This window comes from Anoplopoma fimbria, chromosome 13 (assembly GCF_027596085.1).
Source record: "Anoplopoma fimbria isolate UVic2021 breed Golden Eagle Sablefish chromosome 13, Afim_UVic_2022, whole genome shotgun sequence".
In the NCBI taxonomy this organism is placed as follows: domain Eukaryota; kingdom Metazoa; phylum Chordata; class Actinopteri; order Perciformes; family Anoplopomatidae; genus Anoplopoma; species Anoplopoma fimbria.
In genome coordinates, this window is record NC_072461.1 from 4,657,589 (window position 1) to 4,682,597 (window position 25,009).

The window sequence follows — 25,009 nt, forward strand, 5'->3', positions numbered from 1 at the left end:
AATCCCAGCCTGCCTTTGGAGAGTAGGAGACATGCAGGTTCCCAAAAAAGGAGCCCAAAACCATTAAAGCAAATTGAGCTGAAAAACAAAACTGTGTGACCCTCACGAAGGAGCCCAGTGGGGCTGCCAGAATGTGCCGGGGGTGTCTGTTGTAATAATTGTAATCACACAGGTCCAGCTTGAGTCTTAAATAAACTGTTTGGGTTGGAGGTCCCGGTTGCTGCAAAGAGCTGAAACTTAAGACGTCTTGTTTGGACAGACAGTAATAGCGTCTGTAGCAGCTCTGCTTCTGAAACAGGCTGAGATTCAAGCCATACATGCAGTTAATGAATCCCTGCTGTAACTGTTTGCACTATGAGTACCTGCTGAGTGATAAGTACATGTACAGGAACAATGTGTATTTACGAGATTGTCCTGCTGCTTAATATGCTTATTACCTATATTTGACAACACGAAAACTCATCCATACAAATATGCCTTGTTGAATACGTGCTGTAGTTCTGTAACTCCTACAAAATGCTACATAGTTGCAAGTAGATCTTTCAGATGTGACATGAAGATTCACTAATTTAGAAAAAGAAGATGCTTTTAGCTCAATTGCTGATTAGTTAATGCATTATTTTCTTTTTATCTATTTCAGGTGAGCGACCATGTTTTGATCTGCTGAACAATGATATTTATATATTTTCTTCTAGCATCAGCAACCATGTTCAGTACTTAAAGAACAGAGTGAAGGTGCCTAGAGGTTAAGGCGCTGACCATGAACTGGAAACATCCCTGGTTTGCCTTTAGCCTGGGTACCTATGATGCATGTCTTTTACCATCTCTCTTCCCTCATTTCCTGTCATTTGCTCTACTTTTAAATAAAGGGGACAGACAACATCTACGGCATGAAACAATCAAAGCACTGTACTGTGTGGGAGAGCAAGCTTACTCAATTAGACTGTAACAGTATCACTATTCAGTCTGGCCTTTGTCTCAATACACTTGCTTCTGTTGACTGCTGACCTCACCCACTCCTCACTGCAGCAACTTGCCCACTCTTTAACAAATACCCTTCAGTACAATCACGCTGTTTCATATTCAGCACAAACATCTATCCCCACTCATCCACGTGCTTTGCTTGTCATCATCCCACTTGTGACCGATTCCTTGGTGCCAGTCGTCTCCCACACGGACGGGGATTCCACTGTGATCTAAGTGGTTGATATTAACAAGGAAGGAGAACAGTCGCTAAAGTAAGATTAATGCTGCCTGTAACACAGTGGGCTGCAGATCTGTATGCTCTACTGACTCCATAGCAAGCTTTAAAAAAGGTCAATATAATCAAGTTTCACCTAGAAAGCAAGGTGCATTAAGTTGTCAAACAAACATAGGTGCTTTGGATGAAAGCGTCTGCTAAATGACTGTAATGTAATGTAATGTGTTGTTTCGACATCATTCCAATCCTGAATTAACACTTTGGAATATATTGCATCATGTCAAGAGAGATATTTGAGCAGTAACTGAGCTAGAGTATGAGCGCTGTAAAACTGGTTCTCCTACCTGCTCTCTGTCCCAGAGCATTAGTGGTGATGCGAGGGGTCATGTTGGTGATGGGCACGATGTTGCTCCTAGAGGAGGACGTAGAGGAGTTGGTGGTGGTGGTGCGCCCATCCTTGATCTCGATGGTGAGGAAGGTCTTCATGTCCGGGTCTGCCTCTCCCTGGGTGACCTGCTGTCCTGCTGCTCTCCCTGGGGTGCTGTCTTCCTTTGAGTTACTGGAGGCATGCTCATCTTTTTCAGCTGGATGCCTTGTCCCACCCATGGAGTTCTGTGATTGGCTAGCTGCAGACAGAGGTTTGTTGGCCACACCTCTTGGCTGATGTATGGCCTGACTCTGGGATGCGGCAGAGGTGCGAGATGAGGACTCTGCACGTGGCCCTGCTGGCTTGTCTCCAGATGTGCTGAGGGATGCTGCTGTGTGTGTAAACAGCTCGGTGGCTCTGGAGAGATTTGTCTGTCCACTGCTGCCGGAGGTGGTCCCGTTCCTCAGAGGAGCCTTCTTCAAAGCTGGGACATTCAGGCTCTGGCTGTGCTCTGTAAACTTGCGCATTCGATCACGCACAGAGTTGTTGCGGTTGAAATGTTCCACAACTTCTTTCTTCTCAGGTGCTGTGAATACATAATGTAGGAGGGGAGTTGAAATCACAGAAAAACATTCAAATCTACACAGAGCCTAGACCCCTTCCACTATTCAAGGTGAACTTAACACACTTTTAGTCTCTTGCTCTCATCATCTCCTCCTCCACTTCAAAAGCCCTCTATAAATCCCAAATCCTCTTTTCCTTCTCTCTCAAGGTTTTGTTCCAGCCCCTTTATTTTGCTCCCTCGTCTCACTGCCTTTCACTTTCTATTTTTTGGACTTTTCAGGACATGTTTCTTCAACTCATGGATATTCTTTTCTTTTTTCTGATCCTTTATACTGTCAGATAATGTGAACAAAGCTCTTGGTTTGGCACAGACTCTGTAACGGAAAAAAACATTAATGACTACAGGAGAAGATATTAACTGAGGTAATCCTAACTAAGAAAAAAAAGAAAGAAGATGTGCTGCTCAGGAGGAAAACCAGCGTTTATAGTACAGTGGACAAAGCAAAGAGCGCTCTCTGGTAGAAGGAGAGAAAATATGTATTTTATAACATCCCCTCTTCCCAGCACTCTCTCCTGTGAGTGGCTTTATGCGGTAACACTAATGGCTATCATTGTCTCCATATACTGGAGTCCTACAAGCTATGAACCATCTGGTGTTTTATACAAATTGTCACTTATCGTTTCCATCATCATTAAATCAGTTAAGTCATTTTCAATCCATTCACAAGAAAAAAAAATGTATTTAGTTGATAAAATTTGAATGGTGAGAACCAAGAATATTAAAAATGTCTATTTTTTTCCGATCAACAGTACTGACCCCAAACTTATTGAATTAACGATGATTCAAAAGAGAGAGATGCAGCAAATCCTCACAATTCAGAAGCTCTAAATGTTGAATGTTTAGGTTTTTCCATGATAAATGCCTCAAAAGATTATCAAAATCGGCATGTGGATTGATTTCCTATTGATTAATCAGTTCAGGACTACGAGTTGGACTGAGCTCTAAGAGAGGACTTACCAAAATCAGTTGCTTTGCCATGAGTGAGGGGCAGATCGCTGCTTGTCAGCTAAAAAGGGAAAAACACAAAGAAGCATGACATAACAATCATGAGACGAAGAAGAGGAGATTAAGGGTTAACATGCACTCTGCCTGGATTGACAAGCACAGAGCTGCTGTACTGAATGGGTCCATGTTTTACAGGCCAGCGATGCACATTCATGAGCGACCAGAGTCTATAGATGGCTGTGATAAAAACCACACACACACACACACACACACAAACACACAATCCTAAATACAGAATCAACCCGGTGGTGTTTTCATTATGTAACATTTGTGTTTGGAGTGAAGCAGTTGGCCTCTGTTCTTTTTTTGGCAGCGGAGCCATGATGGGCCCCAGAGTGTTTACTTTACTCTCAGGAGACTGAGCATCAGCATATAGTGCAGGGAACAATAAAAGAAGTCCGGGGCCAGCCTCGGGTAAACACATTTAGAGGACCGACACGATGGCGTCATGGTGACCTGAGCCCCCAAGATGGGAAATGTTGCTCAACAGTTAACAGCCAGTGCAGAGACAGCGGCTCTGCGTGAGATGTGTGCTCTCTGTACTGTGGGCTGAAGAGAGACAGAACCTCTGGCCCGTAACGCTGTCTATCCCTCTCCGACAGCAGGTGAGGATGACACGCCACTGAGGTGAAGCAGAGACACTCAGGTGCAGACTGTGTTTGTGTAGCCAAGTAACAAAGTTAAACAGCACCTAACAAGAGCTCCGCATGCTTTGTTTATGGATGCCGATGTGACCTGGGTGTCACTGAAGAATGGGGTGCCTGGGATTCCCGTCAGAGATGATGAAACAGAAAGAAGGAAGGGGAGAGCTTGGACTGTTGGTGCACGTGGCTATGTGGCTCAACACCTCTCTCTAGTGGTGCAGTTATAATACATACTGTGTGTTGTTGTCGCTGGAAACAACTGATACAGACGGGGGACAAATTAAAGAAAAAGCAACATGTGTCTTGCTTCAAGAACAGTTTCGATGCCCGTTAGCGTAGACAAGTCTCTGTAACTATACTGAAGGGATGAAAGCCATTCTAACAAAAAATACAGAACCCCCTCATGTGATGTTTTGACAACCGTGGTGGTGAAATCTATCTTACAGATGTGATCGGAATCTCTTTGTCCAATTGAAGAAAGAAAATTATCAAACCAGTCAATGACACCTCCTGCCCTGTATGAGAGCTGCCTCGACTATGTTTCTCCTCTCTTTAAATCAGCTTTCCTTTAATTTGTCACCTTTCTCAAAGACAACAGCCATTCATGATACAAGGACAGTTCATTCTACCTTTTGTTTCTGGAAGTCGTTTTTTCCCTTGGCGCTGCCGTTGAGCAGACCATTTGCAGGATCACTCCTGGATAAAACAGCCCCATCAGGCTGGTCCTGGTCAATGATGCTGTCCTGGTTGGACTGAGCCTGGGGGCTGGCTGGACCTTGTCTTTGGCTCTCGGTTTCTGAATCTGTGCTGCAAGTTGAACCACTTGTGGCTACCTCCACCTCCTCCACTGGACCCCTTTCCTCAGAGGACATACTCACACTCTGGTCAGATGTCCCTGAGTCAGTCCGTTTCCGTGACAAAAGACCAACGCTGTCTGAAGCCCCAGAGTCCAAACGGGGTCGAGGCCTAGAGTCGGAGACATCTGAGCCCAGTCTCTGTCTGACATTGGAAATGGAACTGATGCTTCGCTCCGACGCCCCAGAATCTAGTCGACCACGCTGGAAGGGACTCTGGCTCCTGTCTGAAGCTCCAGAGTCCAGCCGAGGTCTGTAGGCCGAGCCCAGACTCTTCTCTGAGGCCGCAGAATCCAGATTGGACCTAGAAAGCACAGAGGTCCCACTGCGGTCTGAAGCCCAGGAGTCGGTCCTTTGACGATGAGACAGCATCAGGTCAGGCTCTGTGGTCACAGCCTCTCTCTGAGGCTGGATCAGCAGAGGTCCAGGGCCATCGTCCTTCATCAGGTGATCAAGAACCAACACCATGCCTGAGTTGGAGCCTGCAAAAGAAAACACAAATGAAAGATGAGTGATACATGCCTTTCTATATCCTGTGGCTTGCCTGATTTTGTAAAAAACTGATTCTCATATTACTTCTTTTCTTTCTCTCACATCGGTTGTAACCGAAAGTGAAGAGGGTGTTACTGAATGTGAGCAAAGAAAGCAGTAGGTGGTGAAGTTTGAGATTGAAGTGATGGATATGAAATACTTCTGTGGGCACAGGGGCCCCCGTGAGAGGCCCAGCTAGAAAATATCACTGGGGATCACAGAGGAGGCACGTGGAGACATGAGGGGATGTAGGCATTTCCTCCAGACTGGCCTCAGTTCCTGACCAAGATTTGTGAGATTGTGTCGGTGGATGTGCGTAAAAGAGAAGGAGGGGTTACAACTGAAGAGAGGGAGCATGTGGCTTAACCATAGGCGGTAAGCGAGTACAAGGAGTCAAGGAGGAAGTGGGGGTGAAATAGAGACTAGGACAAGTACTTCCCCTCCCCTCTGTCAAAGCTCCTGTACGGCTCCTTCTCTCCTCAGGAAACCACACTCCAAACAACACAGCGCTGCCCACATCCTCCCTCTGTGATATTCTCCAACACCCCATGGTGCCTCAAAAGATGGAATATCTGAGGTCTCGTAGGTACCGCAGATAAGGAAAACAGAGAAAACCAACAGTGTATAAGAATCCCACATTCTGTATGACTTGTGTTTGCACCAACTCTGCAACCAAATGGGGTTCACCAAGTTTGAATGCCTTTCAATTACAAACCAAATCAAAGAGTCTGAACGGCAGCCGCAGAAATCTCTTTAAACTTAACGAACAAGAGCATCACTTAAATCTTTGAAATCTTTATTGCCTAACACCTCCCAAAAATAGCTGCTCTCTTAATTGTGCACAATCAATTTATAAATGGCAGCAAGTTGTTGATTAAACAGAGCAGATCATCATGTAATACGCTCTGAATAGAAGACGTGATTATGATACACAATAAGGACAATAAATGGCTGCCATTCTTACATGTGACACTCTGAATGGTCCGCTAGACAGCAGTGTCTATATCTAATGATGCACCCAAACTCAATTACTGTTCAACTAAAATGAAAGCCAAAACGTACTGCTTCTACTAGAAACTCTCACGTTATTGTTCCATGTTTTTGCCATCGGGAAGCTGTCAGGGCCATTGTGTAGCGATTTCTGGGAAAATCCCGCTGCTGCTGCTGGGTAATGAGAGGCTTGCTTTTAGCTCTGAAATAGCTACAAAAGCAGCCCGCGCTTGAGCACTCTGCTGCCAGACAATATATAGAGCACAAACAAAGGACAAACTACGGCTTTTCGCGAGGAATGTTTGTTTGTCGTTGCTTTGAACGGGTGAACACACGTTTTTTGACTCCTCTCGTCTGCCGATGCCCTGGGTTGAACCTCATCACATCTCTGCTTTGGCGTTACATGTAGAAGAGTTTTCTATAGTAAATATACCGTTACTATATAAAATCAAGTGTCTCATTCAAGCTGTTGCATTTGATTTTCACATTGTTAACATATATAAAAAAAGAAATATACCAAGCTGTTTAAAAAAAAAAATTAAAAAAAAAAATACATTGAAGGAACCTTTAATGCCACTGGGAAGTCTGTATGAGCAAAATATTTTTAGGTCATATGCCAGTAATTCCCAATCTTTTTGGCTTGTAACCCTTTTAAGTGCATTCTTCTCTGACCTACGAGCAGTTCAAGCAACGTTTTCTAATCAGATTGCTTCATTTGACTCACTTTTTAGAATCTCAAAGTTGAAGTTCTCCAGATTTTTTCCAAGGAAAACGCAAATATTTGAGAAATTGTAAGAGTAGTCTTCTTGTAGTTGTTCATCCTCTTAGATTTATCTCATGACCACCTTGGTGGCTCTTGACCCCTATGCTGGGAACCTCCTTATTCTGTTCTATGGTTTAGCAGCCACTTGTATGGTGCAATAGTTGCAGATCAAGTTCTTGTGTGAAGGGCAACGATCTGATATACATGCATGACTAGTGGCCTGGTATTGTTGGTAATACATATTCAGTCCTTCAGTTAAGTTCCTCTCTTTTTGAAACTTGAGGCACACAACACATTCCACTGAGCGTCTCTGCTAACATTTCATTTCCTTAATCACTGCCTTACAAGTTACCGTCTGCAATAGAATGCAGTATGGCTGGACACAAGGTAATTGAGGTAAAGCATGTAGGCTTTTTTTTGTCTGAGAGGTAGAAGCTTGTGTGCTGTGTTCAAAGACCAAAAAGAACCCACAAACGATCTTCCAAGTCAATCTTTTATTTTCTGCCACTTTCCCTCTGCTGAAAAGACAACCAACCCTTAAAGAACCATCGTCCCACCCTGGCTATGCGGTCCTTTCCCAACCATAAACGTCAACGTCTTTGTTGTTTGGTGTCCACTTTAAAAGGCGCCGTCTTCCTTTGCTTTTCTATGGTGGTCTTTTTTTTGTTCACCCTAGCCTCACCCTGGTTTAAATTGTAAGGTAGGGATATATCGGGAACAGTGGGGAGTTTCTCCGCCAAGTCAACTGGGCCATAGTTCTGTTCTGGTATCAGCTTTATTTAGCAGAGGTGTGGCTGTTGGGTTTCCCTCTGTTGCTTCCCATAACCCCACCACCAACACCAGGACCATGAGAGGGACACTGGGAGCCAAGTCCAGGGCAGACCGGGCCACACAGAACGACATTATTATGGCTGTCAGCCTCAGGGCCAAGTTTAGGTCTACCAGACCTCAAAAACGCTTTCATCTTCAGCAAAGGATGATCAATGTAAAATGTGGTATTCTGTATGAAGGGCATTGTCCAATTAATAGTTGGTCCTGATGCACTTACATTTGGCAAGCTATAGGTAGGTTTGTCACAACATTTATGACTTGCCAGTAATGCACTTTTATCATTTTACAAGCTATTCATCGTCAGCTCTGTGCCTGCAAAGTTTCAAGGATTCAAGTGAACGAAGGCCATTCATCCCCTCCTGAAGGCTTGCATTCATACTACTTTATTAAAGGTTGGACTAACAGAGTGGTTAATAAAATGACTTCACACTTAAGAAGCCATTGTCATTAAGCCTCTGGCTGTGTGGGACTCCAAACGGTTAATAAAGTTGGATGAAGGAGCCTGAACTAATATGACCTCCTGAGGAGAATGGCTCCTTCAGCTGACTATTTTAACAGGCGGTCAAAAGGAAATTGCATCAAGTCGGATGTATGCAGCCACGTAAACGCAACAGAGTCGGTCAGTGTTGGCTTCCAGTTATAAGTTCTTACTCAAACTTGACCTATGGGTAAAAGTTTACAGCATATAAAAGATTTTGTGTTTCAACGGGGAAAAAAAGTGTGGCATGGCTAAACCAGACCCAACTATGTAAAGCATGCAGACAATATGCAGTCTGTCACAAGCAGGTTGTTACTGAGCGAGTGTTTTTTCACCTTTTCTCGGCAGCTCTCTGCTTTGTTGTGTCTGCTGGCCGCGTAACTCCCGGTTCTGAGATCTGATGCACTCACTGTGACTCTCCCGCTCTGTCTCCTGTAAGAAAAAAAAAAGGGAAAAAAAGAAACACACATGCTTTGAGCATTTCAATAAAGCTCCAGTGGTATCATGCTCTATAATGTCGTCAGGTTTTTATTGGGGACAAAAGGCCAACCCATTTCTCTGATCAAAACCAGAGTCTAAACGTCTTTCCTACAATCACTTGTTTGAGGTCAGCTGGTGATCAGAACAGCCTTTTGTTAGAGGTTGAGGTCAAATGCCCCAGCCACGAGGAGCAACATGTTTGGCCAGCTGGAAAAGTAAAGGTTTGTTTTATTTTCTATGTATATGTCTGAGAGAGAGAGACGCCCCGAGTGCCTGGAGAGCCAACATATACAGCCAATGCATATCTCTGCTTCAAGACTACCTGCAATCTGACTGCAGCACAAACTATAACTCTCTCTGCAGCACTCAGGCCCTAACCTGCACTGATATAGGAAAGTCGGAGTAGGGTGGAGATCTCGGAGGAGAAGCAGGAGTATTTTGGCATATGGAGAGGAAACAAGAGAGGTGTGGATGGGAGGAAGAGGGGGGAAAGATGAAGATGCCGGCGCTACTGTTGGGCCTCTGCTGCCTGACCTTGAACTACTCCACAGGAGAATCAGCTGCACAAATAAGGCTCCTCTGAGAACGTGTGAACCCACACACACACGCCCACACATATTTGTAATCCACAACACTCCGAGGACTTGCAAACTCTTCTTTTAAAAGGGAAGAGAAAACCTCTTGCGTGTGGAGCTCCAGGTGGTATGCGTAATTCTGTGGCTCATTGGAAATGAACTGAACTATATCACATCACAACATCTTCTTAAAGGTGTTTAACAAGAGGCATCTGATTTAAGAATAGTCCTCCAAAAGTTTGGGTGGATCCTAAAAAAACATACAGGATGTGACCTTACATACTGAGAGTATAATACCAGATTTACAGCCTACAATTACTTCAAAAAGCTTCTGAAAACACATTCAGAAGCTCTCAAGCAAGAAAAGTAAGGCTCCACAATCACACGCCAGAATCACTTGCCTATGTGTAAACTATTTCATCCTTCACAAGAGACTAGCACAGTTGTCACCAGCAGCTACAGATTGTATCTTATAAGTCACACCTTTGTTTTTTTAAAGGCTTTTAATCAATGCAGTGTGTAAACAGAGAGAGACTGAACACAAAGCAAATTCAAACACAAGCAAGAGGCAGAGGTGAGAAAGGACTCAAGGCTTTCTGCTCTGTCGACTGTGACCTTCCCCACCTTGAGCAGATTACAGGGGGAAGCGGCTCAATCACTGAAGAGAAGACGTAATCAGAAACTATCAGAGGAGACGGCAGCACAAACAGGAAAGGTGAATCTGAAATGGCACTGTTCAGCTTATAATAAAAAGGCACCACACCATTAAATGTAGTTAGATAAGAGTAAAAAAAACCAAACAAGTAAAGTGATTGAAGTTTTTTGTGAAAGAAAAAAACTCTTCCAAAAAAGCCAGATAATTGAAATACTACATGTTCATCACAGCGGTGTAAATCTACATAGAAGGTGCTCCCACGTCATTTGTTCCATGCCTTCCACTCTTTCCATATGGAGCAAAGAAGTGGCAGACCAAATTCCAGGGCATTAAAAAAAAAGTATTCTCAGCTTTAAAGCCAACGCTAAATGTTGCTCACAGACTGGGAATTTAGTGGAATGCTCATTTAATGAGTCATTACAGCGTCTGATGAGTTTGTAGGACACAAACAGTCTTCTGCAACAACACAAATGACTTGAAGGCACTACAGCGTAATAATGCCAGAGGTCACACACAAAGGGCACTCTCCTTCTGAGTGGAGTCACTCAATCAAACAGTCACAGGGGGAGATAATTGTGTTTGAGCCATAAACACAATTAGAGAGGACAAGTCTTTCCTCACCAGCCCCTCCTCTCCTGCTTCTACCAGGAGTCAGACAGACAGCCATCATTTCACAGCTCCCACTAAACCACAGGGAACATATTTCTCACAGACACTGAGGCAGAGGGAAAAAAGAGGGAAGGTAAAGTGGAACTGGAGACGCAGACCGAAGCTGCAAACCTGCTGCCAGCCACCATGCTGTCATTAGCGGCTTCGTTCTGGCCCCGACAGTGAAGGGGAGCCTCAGGAGCCTGCTTGCTTTGGACTATAATTGAAAACGCTCTAACTCGTAAACACAAAAACAACTGCCCTTCATTGTGACCACAGCGAGGCGTCGGCCATCTGGATTCCTCTGAACCCTCAACTCAACAAAAAATAACAACAACGAGGCTGAGGCTGAGCTGAGGCTCACACCTCCTTCACCGACCAACTCAGTCCGCTAAGATCAGCTACAGGTTGACACGCTGGGGTTCAAAGCTCCAGTTTTCCATGGAAGTTAGGTCCATCACTACGCTGGTAAGGTCAGACCTTTAGGAGGGTCTTCCATGCCTCCACATGGACGAGAGGAGAAGCCTGGCGGCTCTTTTTCCATTACTGCAGCCTGAGGAGCCACACACTCGGCTTACCTCCAATAACTGAAATACAGTAGCTGGAATGGAGTTGCAATCATCTCAGTATCACTCAAACACACACACACACACACACACAGTCTGGGGTGATGGAAACCACAAACTCAGTCCGTAGCCTCATTCCCATTTCTACTTACTGCACATCATCACATGCCAATCTAAGCTCACTTTCTGGTCTTTTTCTCAAAATGGATTTACTGTACTTTTTCCCCTGAAGCACAACTCATTTATAGTCACGCTTTAAGACAGTTACAAACTGCTCTTTCCTCAGGTCTCCTCTTGCAACATGTTTATGATGAGATCAGAGAGCAAACAAAACGTTGTCAGGAGCTGCAACACCCTCCTACCTGACAGCCCACCTGAGCTCTCCCAACACACCTAGACAGCATGCAAACCTGGAGTCTCACAGAGACATTTTACAAGATTCATTAACTAAATACATTTAAAGTTTTAAATAATCAAGATTTGTCTTGAACTTGAATCCGTATCAAGTTATGTTGCTGCCTTAATTTAACAATTCTTCATGTGTCAATGACCCGGTTTCATCTCATGCATCATTAAGGTGTCATCTACATCCTTAAGAGTTAAACTGTCAACATACGTGAACAAAAACGATCTAACTCATCAATAAAGCATCATGTACACAAACCTGAAAGGTAAACAGAGTACGTCCCATTCTTCAGTCAGACAGAAACAAGCACTGATTGATGAGGAAAAAAGTTTAAATGGCCTTTCAGAGCATCAAAAAGATAAAGACAGTCAGAGAGGAGCGTTTAGTCTGTGACACACGACAGCAGAAAAAAAATCTGAATGGCATTTACCTTCTCTTCTCTGACCCGACAGCCTCTCTCTATCCCTCTCTCAGCAGTAAACCTCTTGGAGTCAGGACGTCCACTATTCTGTCACTCTACTCCCTCAGCCACATCATACCGGTCTCTCTCACACACACACGCACGCACACCACCACCACTAACACCAAACACACACACACACACACACACACACACACACACACACACACACACACACACACACACACACACACACACACACACACACACACACACACACACACACACACACACACACACACACACACATAATACTAACAAGCCACTCCCTTGACTTCCCCTCCCTCCCATTCTGTCTCAAAAGGGATCTGACCCCCACCACACACCCACACACACACACTTTTCTTACAGGTTAAAGGGTTGCCTGGTTGACTCATTAACTTCTGACACACTCAGTCACTAAGTTTTGACCTACAATTTTTGCAACTGCTGCAGAAAGACCAGATGAGATACTTTACTGTAACAGAACCTCATTTAAATGATTGAATATTTTGCACATTTTCCTTCTGGTATTTTGCAGTATGGTTTCTGATAAAAAAAAAGGAAACTTTTATTGTACGTTAGCTTTCCTTGTGTGGCGTTAAAACATGGCCATTAAATACAGTCATTACCTTCTATTGGGTGTTTGATTCTGGTAAAATAATACTGATCCACTAATGCATATATGCCACATATTTTTTGTTTTTGTTACTTTTGAGCTGGTGTTTGTTTCAAACTGCTGGCAGCCTACACATATATTGCGTGTTTGTGTTTGGCTGCTGTTGAGGCCTATCTATGACCTCCAGCTGCTACGGGACAATTGCACGCAGCTCAAAGAGATCCGCTGCTATGATGTGAGTGGAAGGAGCCCCGCTGCTGCTGGTTGATGTTGTTTTTGGTCACGTCCCAATTCCAGTGCAGACTAGACTGCTGAGGCACAGCTGGTGGGCTGTCTGTCTGTCCAAACTACCTCCGCCTGCTCTCCTCGTCATCCAGACCTCCGACCCCCCCCCCTTGATCCATTACATCAACTATAGCTCACAACTCCGCTGCCATACAGCTGAGCTATCTTACAGGAAGTGAGGTAGAAAAGCTTGAATGTTAGAGCATCCTGTGACGCCAGCAGGCTGTCATTGTGTCCTGTCTGAGGGGGCACGCACACACACACATAAAGGAATGCACACAAGCAAAGCACGGGCTGCAACAGACAATGAGACGGATACTAACAGCCTTTCTTTTCTTTCCCTCTAAATCACTGTGGAGGGAAAAATGGCTGATTTCACAAAAACTGACAGAACTCGAATAATGCAACTGATTGTATCTGGTGTTCCTCAATCACTCAAAAAGCTTGAGTTACAGCAACGTTGAACGCATACAGTTAGAAGTAACTTTGCTTTTCTTCCGCAGAATTCTCCCCCTCTGGAAACAGAGCATTCATCAAAAAAACGTGATCAAGCACAGCAGATAAGATAACATCTGGCTCCTGGCAGACTCTCACAAACAGTAAAGCCGTTTGTCTTCTCATCATGTTGCCTTCAGCAACCATAATGTTGATAAGAAAGCTGAAAATTATAAAAGTTGAGTTCAACTCTGAGGGCACAGTCCGTTATCATCCACTAGAGGGCTGAGAGAGACGTCTGAGTTTCAGAAAGCATTTCACAAACATGACATGTTGGCCATCAAAATGCAATAAAACCATTAAAATATATATATCATTAGTCTTTAAAACTTTTCGTCTCCCTCACTCTTATATTTTATTACAAGAGTGTCTCACAGTGTTCAACCCTGCACAGAAAGATGTGTGCCAAATGACAAAAACGTTTTACTGCCTTCTCTAAACACCAGGCTCAAGTAAATTTTATCTTTCTTCTCATACTTGGCAAAATGTGACTGAGGATGTAAAAAACAAAAGCACATTCTTTGCTCCGTGGCAGCCAAAGCCTGTGTTTTGTGTGCGTGTCCCTGTGTGTGGGTGCATGTGGTGCAGTCACATTCATGAAAGTTTGTGACTCAAGTCACAATTCTTGTTGTTTGCTGCATTCTTCATTGTGGAAGCAGTGAAACCTCAGTGGTCGCTGTTGTCATGCAAGCAAACTAAGCAGCCACAAATTAGTTTGTGCTCGGTTCATTTTTGCAAATGGAAGCTGACAGGAGTGAGTATTAGATTAGAGACGGTTACCCATCAGCTGTTATGTGACGTTTAGACCATATCAGCATAATGCAGTGACATTTATTCATTTCTCCTCCCATACAGGTTCTTCTGTACTCACCTCAGTTCCAATGCTGCTCTGGGTCTCCACACTCTCAGGTTCAAGGCAGCGACCCGGAGCTTTACCCCGCTCCACAGTCCCTGAAAACACAGTACAATAATTAGAATAAAGTAGGTGACTCATTATCCCCTCTGGTGTCAAACATCTGGTCATTTCTGAAATTAGGAGACTAGAAAACACAGATCTTTCACAAGCTGAGGTGACAGAGGACAAGATTATCTGAGGTATCCTGACATGGCTCCATAGGAGGAGGCTGCTTCATAGTGTTTCAGTGACAGGGGCCTCACACAAACCAGACAGCGCTAAGGAATGACAGGAATCCACTATCTGATCTAGCATCATAGGTAGATCTGCCACAGTAGCTATGGCGACCACAGACAGGCCGCTATCTCTCCCGCTTTAATTACGCATTTACATTCCCCCAGTTTCTTAGATCAAGACTGAAGCAGAACATAACATCATCATCGTCAGTTTGGCTTACGGTGTTGTAATTCAAATTAAATAAATAACCTTAAGGACTGATAGATGTTTGTTTCTGTCAACCACAACACAATTGTGGACCTTTAAATAAATTTTGACCTTCGACTAGATCTTTACAGCACCATCTTAAGATTTGTCAGTGGAAGTGTGTGAGCCGCCAGAAACCAGCAACCAAATGCATCATCCCTAAATGTTTTGTTACGATCACACAGCTGGTGTCGTTTAATCTCTTCAGAAAAGATGCATCCTTCTTCGTTTCATGTGGCTTGACCACATTTAACCAAACAGCTGGACTCACCTTGCTGTTGTTCGTCTCTGACTTGTCGGATGGCTGCTCTGATCAACTTCCTCTCCTCGTACTCGCTGGCAGAACGAAGCTTTACACAAACACACAAAATCTCAGTGCGAAAAGGACAAACATGCAGAGTCACCATGTTTTATGATATATTTTTTTAATACTCACCATTTTCGTAAGCTCATCGATGTCCTGGATTGATTGCAGTTTTTGTGACAGGACGTCCAAGTTGTCATTGTATTCAGACCTGAGCGATAGAGAGAGAAGGTGAAATGGTAATAATGGTGGTCAAGAAGAAGGATAATTTACTTGTGCTCATGCAGCTAGCAAACAAACTGGTGAGTCATAGAATCTTAAAATATCCAAATGCAAATTGTTGGCTTCACTGACTCTATTCAGTGGCCTCTTTGTGCATGTGAAAGGCAGCAGAAGACAACTCCATGATAACACAAAGTTCCCTTGGCTGAGAGAAAACCCATCAGAGGAAAACGCTCCCAAGTCGAAAGGCTGCGTGCATCCTCCCCTCAATTCAGCCGCATATTTCTCCATTTCACTGCTCACTTTTATGCAGGTTTCGATTACTCATACCCTCCCCCAGTTCTCCCATTACCTGCGCTTTCTTCCAGTCGTTGGTATTAAAAGGATGTGTGGAATATTTCACATTCCACCACTGAGAGGATAATTGAAAAGGTTTCTTTTAGATGTGTTTTGTGTGTATGCAACTTGTGTGTCTTTACATTTGCTACAGTAGGTAATGCTTTCTTTAGCAGCTTCAGTGAGGCTTTGTAATTGTAATCCAAGTGTTCTGAGAGCAGCAGTGAATGGAGTGAGGCTTTGTAATTGTAATCCAAGTGTTCTGAGAGCAGCAGTGAATGGAAATGATTATGGCCGGCCACCAGTGTTAATAGGATTCAGCGACAGAGAACGACAGCAGATGGTTGAGTTTCCTCTTCACATCCAATAGTGTTAAATATTTGTTGTGCTCCAGTCCAGGCATCACCAGTCATTCATTAACACCTGTTACAAGACTTAGTGCATCCTGACCTGCAGCGCTCATCTCTTCCACACGGAGAAAAAAGTTCAGACCGTTAAAGCTTCGAATTCCCATACTATTGGATTTTTGTGATTGTTTTTGTGGGATTTTTGTTAAGTTTGTCGAAAAAAAACCCTGCATTGATCACTCAATTCTGCATAAATAACCCCTAAAATATTTTTATATCTTTAACTATTTTAATAAAAGTGAGGTTTGATAAAGACTTTAAGTCCTCTAAGCCTCTTTAAAGTAAAGTTAACCACAATGTTTATAGTAACACCAAGATGATCTTTTTCAATAATTAAGCCTGTTTGTCCTGTTTCTCATTAAGTTTGCAAGCAGAAAAAGTATTTATTGACAAAAATGGCCAAGGTGTCTTTAGAGCTGTGTTTTCAGTTTATCCACATTCCTCGGCTGAATGACACAAACTGGGAATGGTGTGTTACAGAACTGGAAAAACACTAAGAAGGCTCTCAGTAATAATTACAAACAAATGAGCTGAGAAGAATTTCCTCAATCTGACTCTTATGTGAATAATGTGACAGTAGGACACATTTTTAAAGTGAAAATATAAACTGTGTAATGTGCATACACAATGGAAAATTAACTGTGGTTACAGTTTTTGGTCCCCTATGATTTCCTAAATTAACTTTTCCAGACGTTTCTCTTTTCCCCCTGGAGTTGAGGAACGCTGCATCTGGGTTTTGGGAGTTTTCTCAGCCTCCCCAGTTCACCTGGACTGGTGCAGTTTGTCATTAGGACAGGTCTCTGTGTGCATGTGTGTGCGTGTGGTCTTACCTGTGCTGGTTCTCCTTGTCCTCCTGCTGTTTGAGGCGTGTGGGCCGAAATCTCTTGCTGGCCAGAGCGGCCTCCATGTCCTCGATCTCTCTCCTCCTCAGCTCCCGGATGGCTGAACGGATGAGGCGCCTCTCGTCCAGATCCACGGTTCCATCCAGCTGCATGTGCAACATAAAAAAAGACAAATAAAAAGAGGGCATGGAGACAAACGCAAGTATTGAACGTGTGCCAACACAGCAGGACGCCAAACATTTCTGCTGCAAAGATAAGCCACGTGTCGCTCTTATATTGCTATTATTGCATCTATGAGTGAGTAGCCTACACCACAGAGGCATTGTCAGGACAAAGCCACACAGTTATACAAGGATCCACTGCTTCAGCAGCACAACGCAGGCTTTTTGTCAGTGTAAGTACAGGGGGGACGAATTAGCAGAACTGTAGGACTCATAGCGTAGAGTCGTAGCTCCAACTTCTGTCAGTCACCGTCTCTGGCCCTCTGTAATTAATGCTGTCAAACAAGGACAATAACCCATTTGTTTACAAGAGGCAGCAGACTGTGTGCCAATGTGCCCTAACACACAGATGTCCAGCCGGAGTATCCCTAAAAAGTTCTGTCATTTTCAGCTGTGGTAGCAGTTTGGCTCTAAAGATAGAAATGTTGGTCTGTTGGTTGACTGAAATAAAACAACTACTGGACGGATTGCCATGAAATAGTGAGCATGTCAGTGTGCTGATGTGAGTTTAAAGTCATGCCGTTCAGCCTCGTAGAGATGCTAGCATGGCTGCGCACTATACGTCTTGCTAATGACGGCAGCTTAACCAGAGTCACAGGTGACAGACAACAAACACACAGTGATAATCACTCAGGTGTGTAACATCCAGACAGTATAAGACTAAACGGCCCTGGCTTAGTTTCAAATGTGTGGTAGGGAGTTACGGGGTCAGCGGGGCCGATGGACGGCTAATTGATTGCTGATGACAAGTGACCGGACTTCATTAATGTAAAAAGACAGAACCACCAGAGCGAGCAGCAAAGGATGAGAAACAGGCACGGCAACAGCTGGTGCTCGGCTATAATAAAGAAGCCTGTTCAGCTCATTGACCGGGTGTCTTCTTCTCAGGCTGTAATTCATCTCGGTTGAACAGTAGCCAGGCTGCAGGAGGCCCCAGAGACTCGGATGTTGAAGTGGCTCACTTAAAACACCCACCGGGCCATTTCATCGCTCCGAGCGACTATTAGTTAAAGGGTTTATTTTTCAAGCAAAAGAGGAGTAATTGAGGTCTGCGAGTTGGTGTAAAAAGACACGCCTGCAGACAGACACAGCAGTCAGGGCGCTGGATGCTTTCATGTTAGCGACAGCCGTGAGCCTGGGAGGGTGGAGGGAGCCCTCTCCTGTCATATGAAAGACAGATCTCTACAGCGGGAACCTGTCAACACATGCAGAGATGAGCAGCTCCTGCTCCCCAGGCAGGCTTTCCTGATACACTTCACGCACAGACACACACTTTAAGGCTTCCCGCTGCACCAGTTAAAACCTGCAGAGTAAAGACACAAACCTTTGCATGCTCACTGGCTTCTACTAGAGGGAGCTGGATGTGATTGTTGAGCTAAGCTTTGGCCCCTGCTGGGCCCGGAGGAGGAAAAGGGGCGGGGGGGTTGTCTCACGGGAGATGAAGAGGGCCAGTGGTTTTGAGGTCTCACTGCGGTTTGACAAAATATGCAGCCCGAGCTGCACTAGCTCAGAGGGGCTCTCCTGTGTACTGTAATTTGTGAGAATTTAAAGTGCTGAGTAGACTAAAAATGGCGGGTAAGAGAGGATTAAAGTGCTCGGGAAAGAAAAAAAGCAGGAATGAAGCCTATGAGAAAGGAGGAGAACAATAAGTGGGGAAAGTACAGCTGTGAACAGGGAGAAAGGATGACAAAGTGAAAAAGAGCAAAATGAAATAGAAGCTGGACTCGGGTATGCCTAAAAATGGGCAGATGAGTGCTGGGAGGGAAAGGGCCAGGCCTTGGTCATGTCATTCCTCACATTCCTGCTGACTCACAAGGAAGGAGATGGTAGGGAAATGTGACGATCAGGAACTGGGTCTGACCCAGCAGTGAGATGATACAACACCCAGGAGTGTCAAGAGTTTCAGGAGAGGAAATTAGATCACAATTGCTCATTTCTATCATTATCCAGTGCCTATTTCACATGCCTGCCACACACACACACACACACACACACACACACACACACACACACACACACACGCACACGCACACACACACACGCACACACACACACGAGGGAGCCGTCTGTTACCACGCTGTCAAGCTTAGTGCTGGATGAATGTCATGATGTGATTATGCAGCCAGGGAGCAGCCAAGTTTTTTGACTGAGTGATTTATTGATTCATTATTGAGATATAACAAAACAGCCTCATGCCTGGGAGTTTAATCTAAAGCAATAATTTCTGTTTAGCATTTTCATGACAGGCTGCACTTTTGGACTTTGTTCTGTCAGTTTAAACACAAAGCAAAATCACATTAGAAAATGCTCAACAGACAAAGACCACTCCTAAACTCAGAGCATGTGATAGACTGCAGAGCTGCCCACATCAGTCACAGTAATCTTTTTTAAATACAAGCACAGGCAGGGGAAATATAATCCTGATGTGTTGAAAGGGGGAGATAAAAAAACAAACCCCACATGTGAACGTCAGCACTTTTACCTGCTCAAGAAGTTTTAAATGGACCAATCAGTGCACAGATGGCTGCTTGTGGAGTCAGTTTGAATTGGTTGCAACATTTGTACCCACATTCACCTGGCCCAAATCCAGCAGCTGTAACCGACTTTTCCCTCCTGTATTTGAAAAGTCGACCTATAACTTCCCTGCACAGGAGGGTGATGAGTGGGCGTAACCCAAGCAAATAAAACACACCTTAAACTTGGGAGCCTGCCAAAGGAAACAGTTTGACCTTTAAAGTAACAGAGACGGAAACACACACTTCTGTGGCAACAGAGTCCGCTTGACAAAAACCTCCACATGACAGAGGTCTTCACACAGAGTCAACTGTGTCGGTGGGAGTGGAGAGGGAAAAAGAAAAGCGTCGATGCAGTTACCAAGTTATAGCATGTTACGCCAAAGGTCGTCCATAAAGACATTTTTCAAACCAAGCCACAGACCAACTGTCACTGTGACCCAGGGAGCAGCCGTTACACCCAGACAGAAAGCTGCTAACAGACGTATGAGTCAGAAATAACACATCACAAACAGGTCACACTCTCAAATATGTTTTACTGAAAACGATGCCGTTAAGGAGGCGTCACAGAGCTGTCAGCGCCTTTAATGACGGCGGGGAGAAAAATCACGTTACTGTCTGGTCTGCTGTACAAACCGAGGACCATCACTGGGACAGAGGAAGCTGCTGTCACACCTGTAGGTTTACAGGCGTAGTCACTCGACTCAGTCTGTGATATAAAATGTTTGGAAGAGGAGGGAGGAGGGAGGAGGTGGTTATGACTGACAGGGTGAGGAGAGAGAAGACAATCCTGTAGAATGTGGGGCAACCTCTTCAAGGCAATGCGTACAGATGTGTCTTCCCAACTCTTTTTTACTAACCGATATAAACCAGAAAATCATTACCTTATTTGGTAGGAATCATACTATGGTGCGTAGTATAATACAAATAAATGTTTTAATGTTTCACAAGCAGTCCTGCTGAGGCTTGTGCTGCACTGTGGGTTGCTTTGAGTCACTTCCTCAGTCAAACCTCAAACCTACATCCAAAGACATCCGACTGACGTAGCTCAATCAATCACATCCAATTACAGAGTTCATGGTTTAGCAGTAATCCCGACCAGCTGGTGACACACTGCTGAGAACAGGAGCACCCTCTGAACTCATCTGCTACACATGAAGGAATCAGATTCAAATATGATTTTTAAGTTTGTGTTGTCAGATTAATGTATTGTGCCACACATGGAAACCTCAGAAGTGGTCAAATATGGCAAGAAGTCAAGGCTCCACAGGTAGTTAAAATATACTGAGCTATTAATAATGGCTCTGCTGTCCACAGCTGAGCTAAATGCCCACGTTGTAACAACTACCTGAGGGTGAAGCACTGAAATAAGATTACATTAAACCTGATGAAGTGAAAAGACCACTCGGCTAAATTACAAATAGAAAGAAAACCTTGTGCAGGTTCAGATCTGTCTTAATTACACCCCTTTTCATTCATTAGAACATGTATCCATAGCAACTGAAACATGGATTGCTCAGTACACAGGGTTAAATGGTAGCACATGTCGGATAAATTCTATTTAGGGCTGAGTACACTTTTTGTGATGAAGTTGGTATTGAGAGCCTGGTAAGATTTTCTGTTTATTTACTACATATATTTTGGGGTTTTTGGATTTTTTAAATCGCTATCATTTCAGACTATTTCTTCTACAGCGGAGTGCCTTTTGTAAAAACAAACAAGCAAATATATGTGAAAGAAAGGTGATGAAAAAAGGTATCATTATGGTATAAATACTAAAATTCACTTGCAACAAGAGAATCACCATTTCAAATAGCCAGCCCAACATGCTATGCATTTCTCTCCAGTTGTGTTGTGTGTTGTGTGTTGACAAAGGTCAGGTCAAACATCACAGCCTGGTCTGTGGACAACAGCTACCTTCACCCTCCCACACACAACCGGCCCTATCTGGGAGCACAACGACCCCTCAGGTCGAGACCCAACCTTTTGACTCCCAGTCGGTGTGCATGTGTCTCAACACTTTCTACTTTGTGAACTATGACGTGTCCAGCAAATTCCCTCACACAAAGGGGTATGTATACTTTCTGCAGGCGTGTGAGTCCATGTGCATGGGTATGAGTGAAAGGTTGGGGTTACTGTGTGTTTGTGCATGAAATGAGGGCTACAGTAATAATTTCCAGAGCAGTCTGAAGGTTAGAGTGCAGCTAGGCAGCAGATCGGATCAGTGCTTTAAACTCACTTGTGTCAAGCCCACAAGTGAGTTTTCCCTTATAAGGACACACGGGACACTCCTGGTAGCAGAGCTCAAGTGGATTACCAGCTGCCACAGAGGAAGCCAGACTGGTACAAACATTGAGACACAAATAAACAATCAAGAAAGGCTGAAAAAGTCCAAAAATATTTTTGATCACCCTGAAATCTCCTTATAGCCTTGCTTTGGGGCTAAACTCCAATCTGAATCAGGTGAAAGCCTATAGATCATTTCTCACCGCCTCCAAAACAATACATGCATACAGTAGGCCGATACACCACTCCCATTCAAAAATGGAAATATAAGGAGGATACATGAGAGCCCTGCAAGGCATGGGACTCCTGTATTTCTCAGAAGAGGGAGTTTCAGTCACCTCTCTGCTGAAAAATGAACATAGAACTTCAAGGTTAAAACTCATTGTGCTACAGTGTTCACAGAGGCTTTATTGTCTCAAAGAAAAAGAGGGAGTACCTGTAAAATATACAAGCCAAGGAGAAAGAGAATACTGCACATGTGGCAATGTGCTCTTTTGCGAGTGCAGCTACGTACACGTGTGAGCAGGCATAACCTTATTAATAAGCGGATGGTAGGACAGAGGCCCAGAGCAGACCTGGGAAAACTGTGTCCCCTTTACACATGAGGTAGCAGGCATAAAGAACGGACGCATGGAGGAATGCATGTGGCCCAGAGGGGGGTAAAGGCATCAACTACGTTCTGTAGGACCCCACGTGTTGTGCATGTTACAGACTCATGGTCAAAGTAGAGTCTTACATTAGTGCAGTGGACCCCATGCACTGATGGATTAATAAGCACACACTTGATTGTGCACACGTGATCAACTGCAAAATATTGACCTTTAAAGTTCTGAAGAATTCAAAGTAATTTCCAAACTTGAGGCATTGCCGCATATCTAACTATTCTATCTTGTAAATATCCACCATCCATGCGTCTCGCCTCAGAGCTGCAGGTCCAGTCACAGAGGGGGATCCAGGTCAGGTACAGCCTGGTCAGGACAACTGAGTCTCACATTTGGGAGCTTGCCTTAAAAGGGTTTTACGTCAACCAACGTAGGGATAAAGGATGTCTCACTATTCTGCTACAAACTGCCAGAACAGTACAATACACTATTAAAACCTACACAGTCCATACAGACCATGTGAACATGATTGAGCATCTATGCACTTTGACAAAGGTCAAAGTTTGCTTGTATTTCACTCTGATCTTGGGTCAAATGTTGAGTTTGTTTGTTTTCTAGGTTATGTAGATTTTTCTTGCAATTGGTTCTCCAAGTCTAATTTCCCCAAAATCCCACCAACTTTTCCCCCAAAGCAGCTTCTTTGTTCAACGTACTCATCATACCGTATCATAGGAAACACACAGCGATAGTGAGCTTGTCCACTGTTTTTTAAGTACCTCGGTGGTCATAAGCAGAAGATCTGATACAGTTTGACAGATTTTAGCAGGAAGGAGCCTTCATAAATAAAGAGATGAGAAAGACTGCATTTGATCCTACACTTCAACTGGCCTTGTCCTGTGAGCAGACCCAGGTCAAGGCAGGAGCTAGAGCATGAACATCTTCTCCAAACATGGGACATCACCGGCCGAACCAAAGCGCTGTGTGACTGGATCATTTGGTTTAATGAGGAAAGAGCCAGGAGGAGAGAGGGATGTCCCACAAGAGGAAACAGAGAGGGTGGCTAGAGCACTTTGGGAGGTTCTGGAGCACAAACAGTTTGTTCTAATAGATCCATGAGAGCCCGCCTTGCTGACTCTGAAACGGCACATTACCTAAAACAACGGGATTCTGACAGACAGACAAAACCAAACAAGATTTAACAGATCAGCTGTTATTATCTCAAGTATGCCACAACATTAACAACAGCGGTCTGGAAGCAAAACATCAACATCCGCTGGACGATTTCTAGTAGATCTCAGGAAATGGTTCTTTCCCGAGGGAGACAATTTAGAAAAGACAAACCACAGTATTTCTACATTTCTCTCCCTCTCCTTTCATCTGTTTTATGTAAAAAGTACTATCCTTCCTTGTGAAATGTGATACATGCGTCTCTTTTTACTACGTTAATTCAGTATGTGACTTGGCAAAAACCCATGATTTCTGATCCTGCAGAGTGCTGCATGCAGTTTCCTGTAGGCTTGCATTTTTTGTCTCTAAAACAGAGCCACACCTTTATTCCAATGTAAAGCCAAAGGCTGCTGAAACTCTTACCAAAGTCCTGCTATGGCACCTTAAAAGTGAGACTGTGTTTGGGCAAAGCAAATGGGTGCTGAACATTAAAGGCATTTTACTAGCAACTCTATTATTACGTGAGTCACAATGTTCTCTTCCCCTGAAAGAAAAAGCTTCCTCATATTATCTTAAGTGGACACTAAGCTTGTTTCAGGTTAAAGTGACATACTTTCTGCACACATCAAACGAACGTTATCTTCAGTTTTGATCTTTAAATCTCTTTAAAAGTCTGCTCTTATGGGGACATTATAGATAAAGCATGGGGGCCACTGAAACAGCCGCCATAAAGTAGATTGTACACATCTGGAAAATGTAACAGTGTAAACAGCAGCTTGTATGAGTGTTTATAACAAAAATAAGAAAAACCTCTGGGAGCCTTAAGCATTTAAACCCTAGCAGGGATGTCCCTAGCCAGAGACGCCTGGTGGTAGTGAAGGAGACCACCTTCAGTCCTTATCCAGACCTTTTCCATTTGGCATAAGGATGATCCAGACAGATGGAGCTCACTGATAGAAACCCTCTCTGTTGGATCACTTAGTTCCCACACAGACGAAAAGCACCGGAGCAGCTCTGACAGCGGAGTCTGTCTCAAATCTGATGTTTACAAAAATTGGTCAAACCCTCCGCTCTTTGGCCTCCCTCAGTAACCACAGGTTGGTTAGGCTGTTTCCTCCCTCCATCAGGCTCAATTATCTCATCACTGACTGCATTTTGACAACTTTAAAAAGGTACCCTGTGGAGGTCTTGACCACTAGTAGCGCTATGGAGCAATGCTTTTACCAGTGGCTCCTCTTTTGGTTTGTATCACGCTCACCGACAGCGGCACAAAT

At 44.0% G+C, this 25,009-nt stretch overlaps 1 protein-coding gene across 1 annotated transcript in view; it reads right to left on the reverse strand.

Moving 5' to 3' along the window:
* smtnb (smoothelin b) overlaps window positions 1-25,009 on the reverse strand; it is a 45,984-nt gene that overhangs the window by 15,284 nt on the left and 5,691 nt on the right. Inside the window, exons 2-9 of the mRNA XM_054611304.1 lie at window positions 16,935-17,092; window positions 15,272-15,350; window positions 15,107-15,185; window positions 14,329-14,408; window positions 8,625-8,721; window positions 4,472-5,178; window positions 3,151-3,199; window positions 1,546-2,154 (exon numbers count right to left, since the gene is read on the reverse strand). Of these exons, the coding sequence (XP_054467279.1) occupies window positions 1,546-2,154; window positions 3,151-3,199; window positions 4,472-5,178; window positions 8,625-8,721; window positions 14,329-14,408; window positions 15,107-15,185; window positions 15,272-15,350; window positions 16,935-17,092 (1,858 nt within the window). The remainder of the gene's footprint in view (window positions 1-1,545; window positions 2,155-3,150; window positions 3,200-4,471; window positions 5,179-8,624; window positions 8,722-14,328; window positions 14,409-15,106; window positions 15,186-15,271; window positions 15,351-16,934; window positions 17,093-25,009) is intronic.